This window comes from Leptonychotes weddellii, chromosome 5 (assembly GCF_054177405.1).
Source record: "Leptonychotes weddellii isolate Sample4059 chromosome 5, ASM5417740v2, whole genome shotgun sequence".
In the NCBI taxonomy this organism is placed as follows: Eukaryota; Metazoa; Chordata; class Mammalia; order Carnivora; family Phocidae; genus Leptonychotes; species Leptonychotes weddellii.
Window position 1 is genome coordinate 152,919,324 of NC_138373.1, and position 12,640 is coordinate 152,931,963.

Consider the following 12,640-nt stretch of genomic DNA (forward strand, 5'->3'; position numbering starts at 1 on the left):
TTTTTTTTTTAAAGATTTTATTTATTTATTTATTAGAGAGCGAGCGAGAGAGAAACAGCATGAGAGGGGGGAAGGTCAGAGGGAGAAACAGGCTCCCCGCCGAGCCGGGAACCCGATGTGGGGCTCGATCCCAGGACTCCGGGATCATGACCTGAGCCGAAGGCAGTCGCTCAACCGACTGAGCCACCCAGGCGCCCCGTAAAAAAGATTTTAAATCTTTGTAGTATTCACCTGTTATAGGTTAAAAATTATTAGTTATTGCAGGGGCACCATTTTGTCTTAATCATAAAGTGGACCCACTTTTGTTAGCAACACTTGGGGATTCATCTTTGGGAATTGCCTGCAAAGCCTGTGGCAGTCTTTGGAATATTCTCCCGTTGGTGGATATCTTTACCTTCTTAACATCTTTTTTTAGGGCTGTATGCCTTGTGGAACTAAGTTTGGCGAATAAATTGTGTGTTCAAGGGCCCGTGTGTGTGTGTTTTAAAGTGTGGCAAATGTACTAGGTCAGGATTTTTTTTTTTTTTTTAACGTGGCTCATGCCAGAAATGTTTTGTCCAGCATCATTGGACTGAATGTACAGCCTTCCACGGTGTGACAGCTGTGAAGGATAACATCAAATATGTTATTTCTAGCATGTGTTAAAAAGTCATCTATATAGCCATATAGTCCCACTCACATGAGCTAAAATTGTCCTGTCCGGTGCCAAGGGGAAAAAGGATCCACAGCTCCCGGCATGGCACAGGCGTAAGGGGCTCTGGAGTCAGACCACCATTCCCTGTCTTTGACTTACTTGCTAAGTGACTTCAGACATCAAGGTATTTGACGTCCCCAAGCCTGGGTTCCCTCATCCTATAATCAGGATGAAATGATTTTATCCTGCCACATAGGAGACATAAGTGTCACCTTTGGGGGACGGGGCTGGTTACTGAGCAGATAGTAACTATCAGTACTTCGGCCCAGCAGGCTGAGGCTCTGCCCTACCCGAGCATGTGCTGCAGCTTCTTCATTCTGCCAAGGCCCTTTGAGCAGTTCCACAGTAGCCAGTATTGGCCCAATTAGATTTGTTGTTTATGGGGATAAAGAAAGAAAATACATTGGGCTCTTTGCTCTGCCTGACATTTCAGGCATACACCAAGGGCCACGTTATTTTTTGGTGGAAGGAAAAGGAAGTGAACTTCCCTTAAATTTGGCGAAGGCGAGACTAGCCTGGGGAGCTGGCCACAGAGAAGAGCTGGCATGGTGTGTCAGAGACCTTTGGACCAGTGCTGGCTTCTAGTTCTGGGTCTTCTCACCGGCTCCATGAATTAGGCGAGTCGCTTGATTTGTCTGAGTTTCAGTTTCCTGTCTGCAGAATGAAAGTAATATTACCTGTCATGATTGCGTGCCAGGGTTGCTGTGAGGCTCCAGTTAGGTAATACATGTTAGCATCTTCTGTGAACTGTAAAGCACTAGGCAGTGTACTTTGAGACTGCCAAATATATCCATCAACAGACCGTAGGTTATTAACAGGAAGAAAGTTGGGACCAGAGTGGTTCAGCGATGCTGTCACCTGCTCTGTAGCCTTATTTGCAGCCCCTCATTCCCTCCATCTTCCGAGGTAGTTGAGGGTACAAGGATCCTGTACTGCTGCAAGGTGCCTCATGGGGGCAGGGAGCGGCGGGGCCGGTGGAGAAAGGCCTCTTGAATACCCCTAGGTGAACCTGTCCCTACTACCTGGTGATTGAGAAAAAAATGCCTCCGCTTTCTGCTTTCCAGAAGTTTTGTTTTTTTCTTTTTCACAGTGAGTTGTATGAGAGTCAACGAGTTGCATGAAAGGGATCTCCTAAAGCTCTCGCCCTGGGAGAGTATTTGTCCTGTTGAGTGCCCATAGTGTACTAGCTGTGGATTCCACTCTTAATTACCAAATTCTGCTTTTGTCTTTATTAAAAGACAATGGCCATGATGGCAGTCCACTCAGTGACTCTTCTCGAAGGTCCACGCATGTTGTGGTGGGGCCTGCTGACCAGATTTCGAGGCTGTTACTAAATCAAGCTTGCAGAAGCTTTCATTCTGTTGGGGTGTCAGCATTTCTCCCCTGTCCCCACCTGAGCCAGCTCATCACAGATGAGATGAGGGGGAGCACTTGCTGCTGCTGTCTTAATACTCTGCTCCAGTGAGGTATTATGAGTAACATCTGCCTGTCATTCACTCACACCAAAAAACTCACACAGATTTTCCTTTTGCCCAAATCTGAAAGTCACCTCCTAGTTCCCTGTCAGTAACCAGTTTTCTTGGTACTCTGGCCATTTTATTTCTGGCCTTGATCATGAAATAAGTCGTTTGATGATCTTTCAGCTGCTTGTGTGCAGTTTGTCCATCATAAGGCTTCCTTTTACCCTAATTTTTTTTTATCTCATTCTTTTTTTAAGAGAAAGTGCCTCACCCCTTAAAGGCTTACCAAGTACTGAGCTGTTTTAATATCAGTACATCTTTGAACAAATCTGGAAAGAAGGTCTTTTGAACAGAGCTGAGCTGGGTGTGGAGAGATTGGGGACGTGCCCATCTTGGCTCTGGGTGGGCGGCAGCGGCAGGAGACGTCGCTGCTCCTGGGGTTCCCATTCTCCAAGGTGGGGGAGGGGCAGTTGGGGACAAAGAATGGGGAAGTTTGAAATCTGCCTGTGATCAAGGGCCTCCTGGCATGTGTCCAAGGAAAGTAGACGCCTCCCCTTACAGGCTGAAAAGGACCAGGAAGCCACATTCCATCTTCCCTTTAGAGAAGGGGAGAGAGGCGCCCTTGCCAAATAATTTCTTTTTGTAGTGGTTACGACATTTCTAACAGATGTTCCAGTGGGAATGTCCTGTACCTGACCAAGGTGTAAGCAGTTGTTGACCTTTTGCCTCTCATTGTTTGTTGTCTCCCGTTGTCTGCTGGCCCCCCGTGTGTCACCAGGCCGCTGCCCTTGAGACATACTATCAGTAGATGGCTGAGCCTGCACAGAATGATTTTTAATAAAATGTGTCTTCTCTTCCAGCATGCTTTTCACTTCCACTGCATCTCTCGCTGGCTCAAAACACGGCAGGTGTGTCCGTTGGACAACAGAGAGTGGGAATTCCAAAAGTAGGTGTCTCTGGCTGTTTTGATGTTGTAAGACTGGGTTCTGTGGTCCGTGCCATCCTTGAGTCACCTCAAGCTGGAGGGTGCATAGTCTGAGAAGTTGGAGACAGGGAACATACCTTGTTCTACAAACGAACTTCTGGTTAAACAAGGACTCGTCTATGAGGAAAAGGCACAAAGGTGTGGCCGACATTAAGTTTGCAGCCTGGAGTTTCCCAACTCCCAGGGTCTGTGAAAGTAGAAAATACGAGAATCTGCAAACTATTAAATATTTCCAGAATCACCTCCATAATAAGGCTCCCTGGGCTAACCAATGTCAGGTATCTTTGCTTTGGGCTAGAATCACATCCACCTATCCTGCTTCATTGGTTTATCTCATGCTGATTAACTCTGATATGGTATTTATGGCTATCTGAATTAAATTATTAGTATTACACAAATAAAACATGACATGGTAAATTTTTTAAAATTCAGATAGTCAAGAGGGCATACCAAAAAAATTAATTTCCCACCTTAGTCTCCTAATCTTACTCCCGGAGGTGACCATCAGCTTCCTAGTACCTCCTATCTCCGTACATGTGCTTTCATGTATGTGGGTGGATATACGTATATAATTTTAACATAAATATGAGCATCCTACATAGTAATTCACTTTGCTTTTTCATTTCATACATTTTGGAGTTTTTCCATACCCATATATATCAGACTACCTCCTTTCTGATGGTTGCAAAGTATTTTTTATGTTGATGTCCCATAATTTATTTAATCAGTCCCTATTGATAGACATTTAGGTTTCAAATTTTTCACTTGAAAATAGTGTGTAGGGTTGACCATCCTTATACATGAATCTTTGTGAATATGTGCAGGTATATTTGTAGCAGTAATTCCTAAAAGAGGAATTTCTGAGTAAAACTGTACATTTTTATTTTTGATAAAGTCAGATTTTCCTTTCCCAAGAATATGTTGTAATTTACACTCCCTCTAAACAATGCAGCAGAATGCCCCTTTCTCCATTTCCTGCTGAGGCTCTATTATCAAACTTTTCCATCTTAGCTACTCTGATAGTTGAAAACTAGTGTTCAGTTGCATTTTTTGAATTTTGAGTGAGATTGGCTACTTTTCATATGTTTTTATGCCTCTCTTTATGTGAAATGCCCTTTTTTGTTGCTGTTGAATTATTGATCATTTGCTTTATCAAATTTTTTATGAGAAGGGGGATTTTTATTTAAATATGAGTTTTGGGGCGCCTCAGTCATAAAGCATCTGCCTTCGGCTCAGGTCATGATCCCAGGGTCCTGGGATCGAGCCCCTGCATCGGGCTCCCTGCTCATCGGGAAGCCTGCTTCTCCCTCTCCACCTCCCCCTGCTTGTGTTCCCTTTCTCGCTGTGTCTCTGTCAAATAAACAAAATCTTAAAAATAAATAAATTAAAGAAATAAATATGAGTTTTGATTAATAGGATATCATTAAGTTTAAAAAACAAAAAATGGGGTTCTTGAGCTTGTTAAATGTTTAGAAATCCCTTATTGGTACCGTTATTTTGCTTTTACACTTGATTATTTATTTTGGCAACGAATTTTTGGAAGTCTTATCGAATGCACCTTCTTTTTTTTTTTTTAAAGATTTTATTTATTTATTTGACAGAGCGAAAGAGGGAACACAAGCAGGGGGAGTGGGAGAGGGAGAAGCAGGCTTCCCGCGGAGCAGGGAGCCCAATGCGGGGCTCGATCCCAGGACTCTGGGAACATGACCTTAGCTGAAGGCAGACGCTTAACGACTGAGCCACCCAGGCACCCCTGCACGTTCATTTTTTAAGAAACCTGCCAAATACTCGGTGTTTAGCTCATACCATTATCCTTCGTTCAGCAACGTGTATGCTACCTAATGTGTAAGATACGAAAACGTGTGAGACAGTCCTTCCCCATCCTCGGGAGCTCGAGTTCTGAGTAGAACCATGAAGTCACACATATCAGGGCAAAAGCACTTTTCTACATTCTCAAGAGATTGGTAATTGGCTCTCAAGTAATTGGCTCTGCCATGGAGCAGGCTCCAAGTTCTGTTTTGGACCCAGACTTTCCCCTGTTGCCCATTAAATATTCCCTGGACTGAGCCGAGGCAGTGGGGGGTTTGAAGACTTCTTGTGTCGGGCTTTGACACCACCACTGTGTCCAGCCAGCAGCCTTGTCACAAGGCCATGCTCAGCAGTGCTTTGTGAAAACAGATTCCTAAGGAGCAAATGATGGCATCCTTTAATGTGATGGACTGGGTTTCCCTCCAGTCCACTAACAAACACTGGAGCTCTACCCTGTGTGGAATTTGGCACAACAACTTTTTTCTAGACAACATTCACATAGATTTCATACGAGAAGTGCTTAAAACATCTAGTAGTCCTTCAGGCTGATGGAAGCCATGACCCAGAGTTCGAGTGCCCTGGTTATTAATATGTTAGACTTTGTTATAAGTATTTTATTTATTTTTATTTTTTTAAAGATTTTATTTATTTATTTGACAGAGAGACAGGAGAGAGGGAACAGAAGCAGGCGGAGTGGGAGAGGGAGAAGCAGGCTTCCCGCTGAGCAGGGAGCCCGATGTGGGGCTCGATCCCAGGACCCTGGGACCATGACCTGAGCCGAAGGCAGACGCTTAACGACCGAACCACCCAGGCGCCCTGTTATAAGTATTTTAATCAGAGGCTAACTGTCCATAAAGAACCGGACAAAAGATTGAGTAAGATAATAATGAAGGATTTTTGTTCAAGCAGTCCATTTATATGTGGAAGAAATTTCCCGGCCTTGTTTGTTTTTATATAATCTTGTTAGAGCCAAATTTTGGCTTTTGGGGAAATCAGAGATCACCTGAAATCCATACCTCATTTCTCTACAGTTCTCTTTCTGCAGTGCTGAATGTAATCAGGGCGGAAATTGGACCTGGTGATAGATTTTGAAATTGAAGGCTGTTCAGTGACTATTCCCCATATTTGCCTGAGTAGCAGATTTGAAGTGAAAATAAGCCGCAGTGGGAAGGGGAGGCCGAGTGCTCAAAGGGTGTCTGAGCCACTGACTGGTGCCACCAGAGCAGCTCCCTGTCACAGCCACCGGTTCTGACTTTTCCCCTTCCCTCCCTAATACTGCCCACATCTGTCTGGTAACTGGAAGGAGGATCAGGTAGGTATAGTTGAGGCCCATGGAGAGACTGTCACTAAGAAGAGGGTAGTAGGTAAAATGTTATGCAGGATAAAATAAAAGGGGCAGAGACTTGTGTCAGCCCAATCTTGGAGTACACTTGTACTCACATCTTTTAAAAGTTTTCATTACATCTGCTCCTATGTTTTAGCAGGTTTTGTAGTCTCAGGAGGAAATTACTAAGGAATTAATAAAATAATTTACTTTGTCTTTCAGGTATGGGCACTAGAAAGAGAATTCTTCCATCGAGCTCAACTGTTCTGTTATTCATTTAATGACTTGCCCTCCTGTTACTTAATTATAAATTAGATAGAACTGTGTCTTTTCTGCTTTGTCTTTTCAGTTTGCTGTTCCTGCAGCCATATTGTATTCTGTGTCAAATAAAATCCAGTTGGATTCTAGAACAGATGCTGTCTCTTGTGTATGTGAAAAAGTGAACGTAAATAAAGGGTCCCCTCTTCCTAGGTTAGAAGGCTTCCTTTCAAAAGTGAGATGTTTCTTCATTAGAGCAGAGTTGTCCTGTGAGCACATCGCTTGGTCACAAGGAATCCTGGTCCACAGCCTGATCATCGATGGCAGTCTTGGGCAAGTCGACTCTCTGCTCCGCCCTTTCCCCTATAGAATGGCTCCTAAGAACTAAATGGCATCATATGTGCACAGAAAGAAGCTTTGTAAACTGTAAAACCACTGTACGAATGTTAACCTTGACCATGTATGTGACCTGTTGCTTTCTCTTCTTAGTTTAGAAAAATAAACGTGAAAAAATCTAATATGTAATTTTGTCTGGCAAAAGAAGAATTTATGAACTCAAGTTGAAAATTGATGTCACTTAAAATGGAATTAAAAAGAATTCAAGTTGCCTCTACCACAACCATCTTTTGCAGTTTGTTTAAAATGTCTTGGCCATGGGGATGCCTGGCTGGCTTGGTCGGTAGAGCATGCGACTCTTGATCTTGGGGTCACGAGTTCAAGCCTCATGTTGGGTATAGAGATTACTTTAAAAAAAAAAAAAGTCTTGGTCATGGAAGGAATTGCCAGTTCTAAAACTAACTCAGTGGTGATGCAGTCTTTAACTGAGAAACAGTCTAGTTTACTGTATTGGTTCTCAAACTATGGTCTGAGGACTCCTGGGGGGCTCCTGGAACCCTTTCAGGAGGTTCATGAAGTTCCTGTTCCACTACATGGCGGCCTGAGGCCAGCTTTTCCTTATATCCTCCAGTCAAAGCAACGCACTGAATGAAGAAGCAGGCGGGAGGATCCAGCTGTCTTCTATTAGATACAAAAGAGATTTGCAAAAATGTAAAACAGTGCCACTCTCTGATTTTTTTGTTTTGAAAAATAGTGGCTTTTAATAAAAATATTTGTGTTAACATGATGGGTTTTGTTCTTTTTAAGTCTTTTAAATTTCTTGGTTTTGATTTCCATTTTATATATATAGATGTGTGTATATATAGAGAGATAGATGTATCTGTAGATGTTCACCCACAAAGACAAAAATTCTTTGAGGTCTTTAGTTTTTAAGATCATAAAGGGATCCTGAGAGTAGAAAATTTAAGAATCTCTACCTTAGTGATTAAGAACTTCGAAGTCTTGGGATGCCTGCGTGGCTCAGTCATTAAGCGTCTGCCTTCGGCTCAGGTCATGATCCCGGGGTCCTGGGATCGAGCCCCGCATCGGGCTCCCTGCTCCGCGGGAAGCCTGCTTCTCCCTCTCCCACTCCCCCTGCGTGTGCTCCCTCTCTAGCTGTGTCTCTCTCTGTCAAATAAATAAAATTAAAAAAAAAAAAAACTGAAGTCTTAATAAACCTGGATCAAACCCACCTTCCTGGGGCACCTGGGTGACTCAGTCTGTTAAGTGTCCAACTCTTGATTTCACTCAGGTAATGATCTCGGAGTCATGAGATCGAACCCCGGGCTCTACACTCAGCGCAGAGTGCTTGAGATCCTCTCCCTCTGCCCCTCCTGACGCTCATGCTCTCCAAAATAAATAAATAAATTTTTTTTTTTTTTAAAGATTTTATTTATTTGACAGAGAGAGACACAGAGAGAGAGGGAACACAAGCAGGGGAGTGGGAGAGGGAGAAGCAGACTTCCTGCCGAGCAGGGAGCCCGATGCGGGGCTCGATCCCAGGACCCTGGGATCATGACCTGAGCCGAAGGCAGACGCTTAACGACTGAGCCACCCAGGCGCCCCATAAATAAATCATTTTAAAAAGATTTTTTTCCTCCGCTAACAGCTAGGCATACAGCAAGCACTCATATCGAGGGAGGTAGCTGCTGCTGTTGCTGTTAATTTAGGGCTACCACCCTTGACAATAGCCTCTTTTAAACCCGTTTCAAGTGGTCATTCAGACTGCGTGAATACTTAGGGTAGCGAACACACAACTTTTCACATAGATGACTAAGTATTTGGTGAGTTCTGCTTGAGTACTAGTACTATCGCTTGCAGAGTACAGAAATCCAGCTTCTGCTGAGGTAAGGGACTTTTATGGGCGGGTATGGGGCCATGTAGTCAGAGAAAGGGCCCTATAGGGTTACATTTGGAAAGAAGAATGAATGGAACCAGGGAAACGCTGCTGGGATTCCCCGCTACTCTCACTAGCCTCATAAGGCAGAAAAATGACGCTGCCACCTCTTCTCCCACAGGTGCTATGCAAGAGGGACCAAGTTCTGATTCCCCAAACCCAGCTGCGTCAGGTGCCCATAGCAGGACTAGTCGGTAGATTCCTGTGGAACATAGTGACTGCCTGAGAACTCCGTTGGCATGGAGGGTAACAGTTCCCAGAAGAATGGGAGGGATGTGGGACAGACAACACAAGATGGGTCTACTTGGAGACATGCTAGGGAGTTTTTTCCAACATTGAGCAAAAACATCTTGTAACATATATACCCAGTTATTCTTGTGGTGCCTCATGAAACTGGTGGACATGAATCTTCCCTGAGATATTAGTGAAATTATTTGCTGAGTGCCTGCTGTACGCTAACCTAGAGGACACAGCTGAGTCAGACAAAATCTCTTCCCTCAAAGAGCTCACAGGACTAGTAGGAGACTGCTGAGAAAAGGCATGAATATGGAAGTTCATTCTGGAGAGCTTGACAGGGCTCGGATCTGGGCTTGATCTTGAAGTGCCCATTCTCTCTTGATTTTCCTTCTGTCAACTCCGGTGCCTTGTAGGGGCTCCTCTTCTTCAGTCCACCCTGAAGATTCTATCCCCAGGGTTCCGCTCTGTCTGGGAGACGGCATCCTCACCCCTAGTCCCAGTCGCGTCTGGGAGCTGATTGTGCACATCTCTTCCCAAATCCACTTCTGTTTATTTTTATTTATTTATTTATTTATTTTTAAAGATTTTATTTATTTGAGAGAGAGAATGAGAAAGAGAGAGCACATGAGAGGGGGGAGGGTCAGAAGGAGAAGCAGACTCCCTGCTGAGCAGGAAGCCCAATGCGGGACTCGATCCTGAGACTCCAGGATCATGACCTGAGCCGAAGGCAGTCGCTTAACCAACTGAGCCACCCAGGTGCCCATATATTTTTTTTTTTTTAAGATGTTATTTATTTACTTGTCAGAGAGAGAGAGCACAAGCAGAGGGGAACGGCAGAGGGAGAGCGAGAAGCAAACTCCCCGCCGAGCAGGGATCCCAGGACTCTGGGATCATGACCTGAGCCGAAGGCAGACGCTTAATCGACTGAGCCACTCAAGCGTCCCCAAATCCACTTTCAGTAACCTCACTTTGGTAGTTTGAAATTGGCCAGAGTGGGTGTATTTCACACCACAGAAATTGGGAAATGCTGCAAATCAGAGCTTCCTTTCCCTGGAGAGCCTGTTGTTACCAGCACACTACTACATAGTTAGCCGTCTTTAAGATAATGGTATCCAAATGTGTCTGTTGTCTATCCCCGGCTGTGTGTCTTGTAGACGCTGCAAGCTCAGGATGTCAACTATGACTGACCTATCATTTTCCCAAACGTCCCCCTCCTCCTGGATGACCTAGCCTGGTTAATAGCATGGCCACTCATCCAATTCCTGAAGCCACAGGCATTCAAAAGGCATTTTAGGTACTCTCCCCTCCTTCGCCCCTGCATGTAATCATGAAATGCTCTTCACTCTACCATTGTGCTCTCACTAAAATCTGTACCCTCTCCTCCATTCCCGCTGCCACGGATGGAGCCCAGGCCTCTGCATTTTTCTCGAAAATAAATGCCGTTCCCTCTGACTGGTCACACTGTCATTGGTCTCTTGGCTGCAACCTGAGGTGAGTCTTTAATTTTGTCTGATGCCCCTTCCACTGATTGACAAATTCCCCATCTTGAAGGAAGCCGAGTTCGTTTCCCATCAGACTTTGAACATGCCTAATCCTGGCTCCTCCAGCCTCCTCGCAGCTGGAACCAGGGAGGTTACCTAACCTCCCCCGGAGACACTCACCCTGCCGCCCACTGCGGCCGTGGGCAGCAGGCCCGGCAGCACCCAGGGCCCAGTGCAGGTGGCAGAATGGGTTATGACATCCAGTGTTCAACAGTCTCAACAGCCAGCACCTCCCCAAACTGGTTTTCCGGCATGGTGTTGGCTGGGGTCCCAGCGGCTGCCTGTTTGCTGAGCCCGATTCCCCATCATTCCTGATGCTGCTGTGAACTCTCCAACACGCTTTCCTTTTTTTTTTCCCCCTTAAGATTTTATTTATTTATTTATTTGAAAGGGGGGAGGGGCAGAGGGAATCTCAAGCAGACAAGCTGACTCTGCACTGAGCGCGGAGCCCAAAGTGGGGCTCTATCCCACAACCCTGAGATCATGACCTGAGCCCAAACCAAGAGTCTGACACTTAGCCAACTGAACCAGCTAGGCTCCCCTCCAACATCTTTTCAGTGTCCCCTCTGCTAGAAAAATCAGCCAGCAATTTTCTTCTCAGCTCTCGTTATTATCCCCTCCTGTCCCTACCAGTGGGCCCACACCTTTTCCTTATTCACTCCTTTTTTTTAAAGTTTATTTATTTATTTATTTGACAGAGACACAGTGAGAGAGGGAACACAAGGAGGGAGAGTGGGAGAGGGAGGAGCAGGCTTCCTGCGGAGCAGGGAGCCCGATGAGGGGCTCAATGAGGGGCTCGATCCCAGGATTCTGGGATCATGACCTGAGCCAAAGGCAGATGCTTAACGACTGAGCCACCCAGGCGCCCCTTCCTTATTCACTCTTTTTTTTTTTTTTTAAAGATTTTATTTATTTATTTTAGAGACAGAGCACAAGAGGGGGGAGCGGGAGAGGGAGAAGCAGACTCCCTGCTGAGCAGGGAGCCCGATGCGGGACTCGATCCTGGGACTCCAGGATCATGACCTGAGCCGAAGGCAGTCGCTTAACCAACTGAGCCACCCAGGCACCCCTTCCTTATTCACTCTTAAAGCATTCCTAAAAAAACCTATCATTTCATTATACTGTCCTGTGATATTTTTCACTCATCTCCTCAGCCAACAGATCACTCTTCTAATTGTCTATCTTTTCCATTCCTTGTTTGTCCCATGTTTTGATTAGGCTCTTTTCTTTTTTCTTTCTTTCTTTCCTTTTTTTTTTTTTTTTAGAGAGGGAGAGACGGAGAGGAAGAGGTGGGAGAGGGGCAGGGAGGAAGAATCATCAGCAGGCTCCACGCCCACTGTGAGCCCGGGCTTGATCTCATGACCCTGAGATCATGACCTGGGCCGAAATCAAGAGTCAGATGCTTAACGGACTGAGCCACCCAAGCACCCCAATCAGGCTCTTTTCAAATCAGAATTCACTAAAGACTCGATTCCCTGTGTAAGGACATTATTTTCTTTAGATGCCCCTTCTTTCCTTTCTATTTGAATCAATTTTTGACCTACCGTAGAACACCTTTTGGGGGCCTCTTGCCTCCACTGAGCCCGCTGTCCATCCCCCTAAACTGGGCCTTCACCCCATGGTACACAGCACCTCACACAGCCTGTGTGTGTACAGTTCTGCGCGTGTCCTGGCTCTGCGCGTCTCCTTCCGACCTTGTACAAGTAGCTTCAGCTGGTCTGGCTTGACCCTCTGTGCTCCTTCCAAGAATATCTCCCACCCCATCCAGTCAAGCTCCCTAGTCCCTTGCCTCAGAGCTGGCCCTGCAAGGAAGGTCCTCCTCCAGGCGCCTCTAAATACACACTGGGCCCCTGCCTCCCCGTAAGGCCCCCAGCATGGAGGCTTCCTCTTTTCTCTGAACTTTTTGAGATCTCCCTCCACAGTGAGGGCATATTTCTAGCTATGATGAATTCTGAAACAGCACGGTGACTTTTGCCAAAGTGTCCCCTTCCTTCCCCTTTAGTCAGAGTAGCCTTAAGTAGCAATTTTTCAAACTAATTGTGTCTACATTTTGGATTCTG

At 45.4% G+C, this 12,640-nt stretch overlaps 1 protein-coding gene across 2 annotated transcripts in view; it reads left to right on the top strand.

The window, feature by feature from the left end:
• RBX1 (ring-box 1) overlaps positions 1 to 6,684 on the top strand; it is a 14,449-nt gene extending 7,765 nt beyond the window's left edge. For both annotated transcript variants that reach the window (XM_006729918.3, XM_081819119.1), the window contains 2 exons: positions 3,015 to 3,100; positions 6,495 to 6,684. In XM_006729918.3, coding sequence (XP_006729981.1) covers positions 3,015 to 3,100; positions 6,495 to 6,507 — 99 coding nt within the window. In that variant the 3' untranslated portion in view covers positions 6,508 to 6,684. The remainder of the gene's footprint in view (positions 1 to 3,014; positions 3,101 to 6,494) is intronic.
• Positions 6,685 to 12,640: the final 5,956 nt, after the last annotated feature.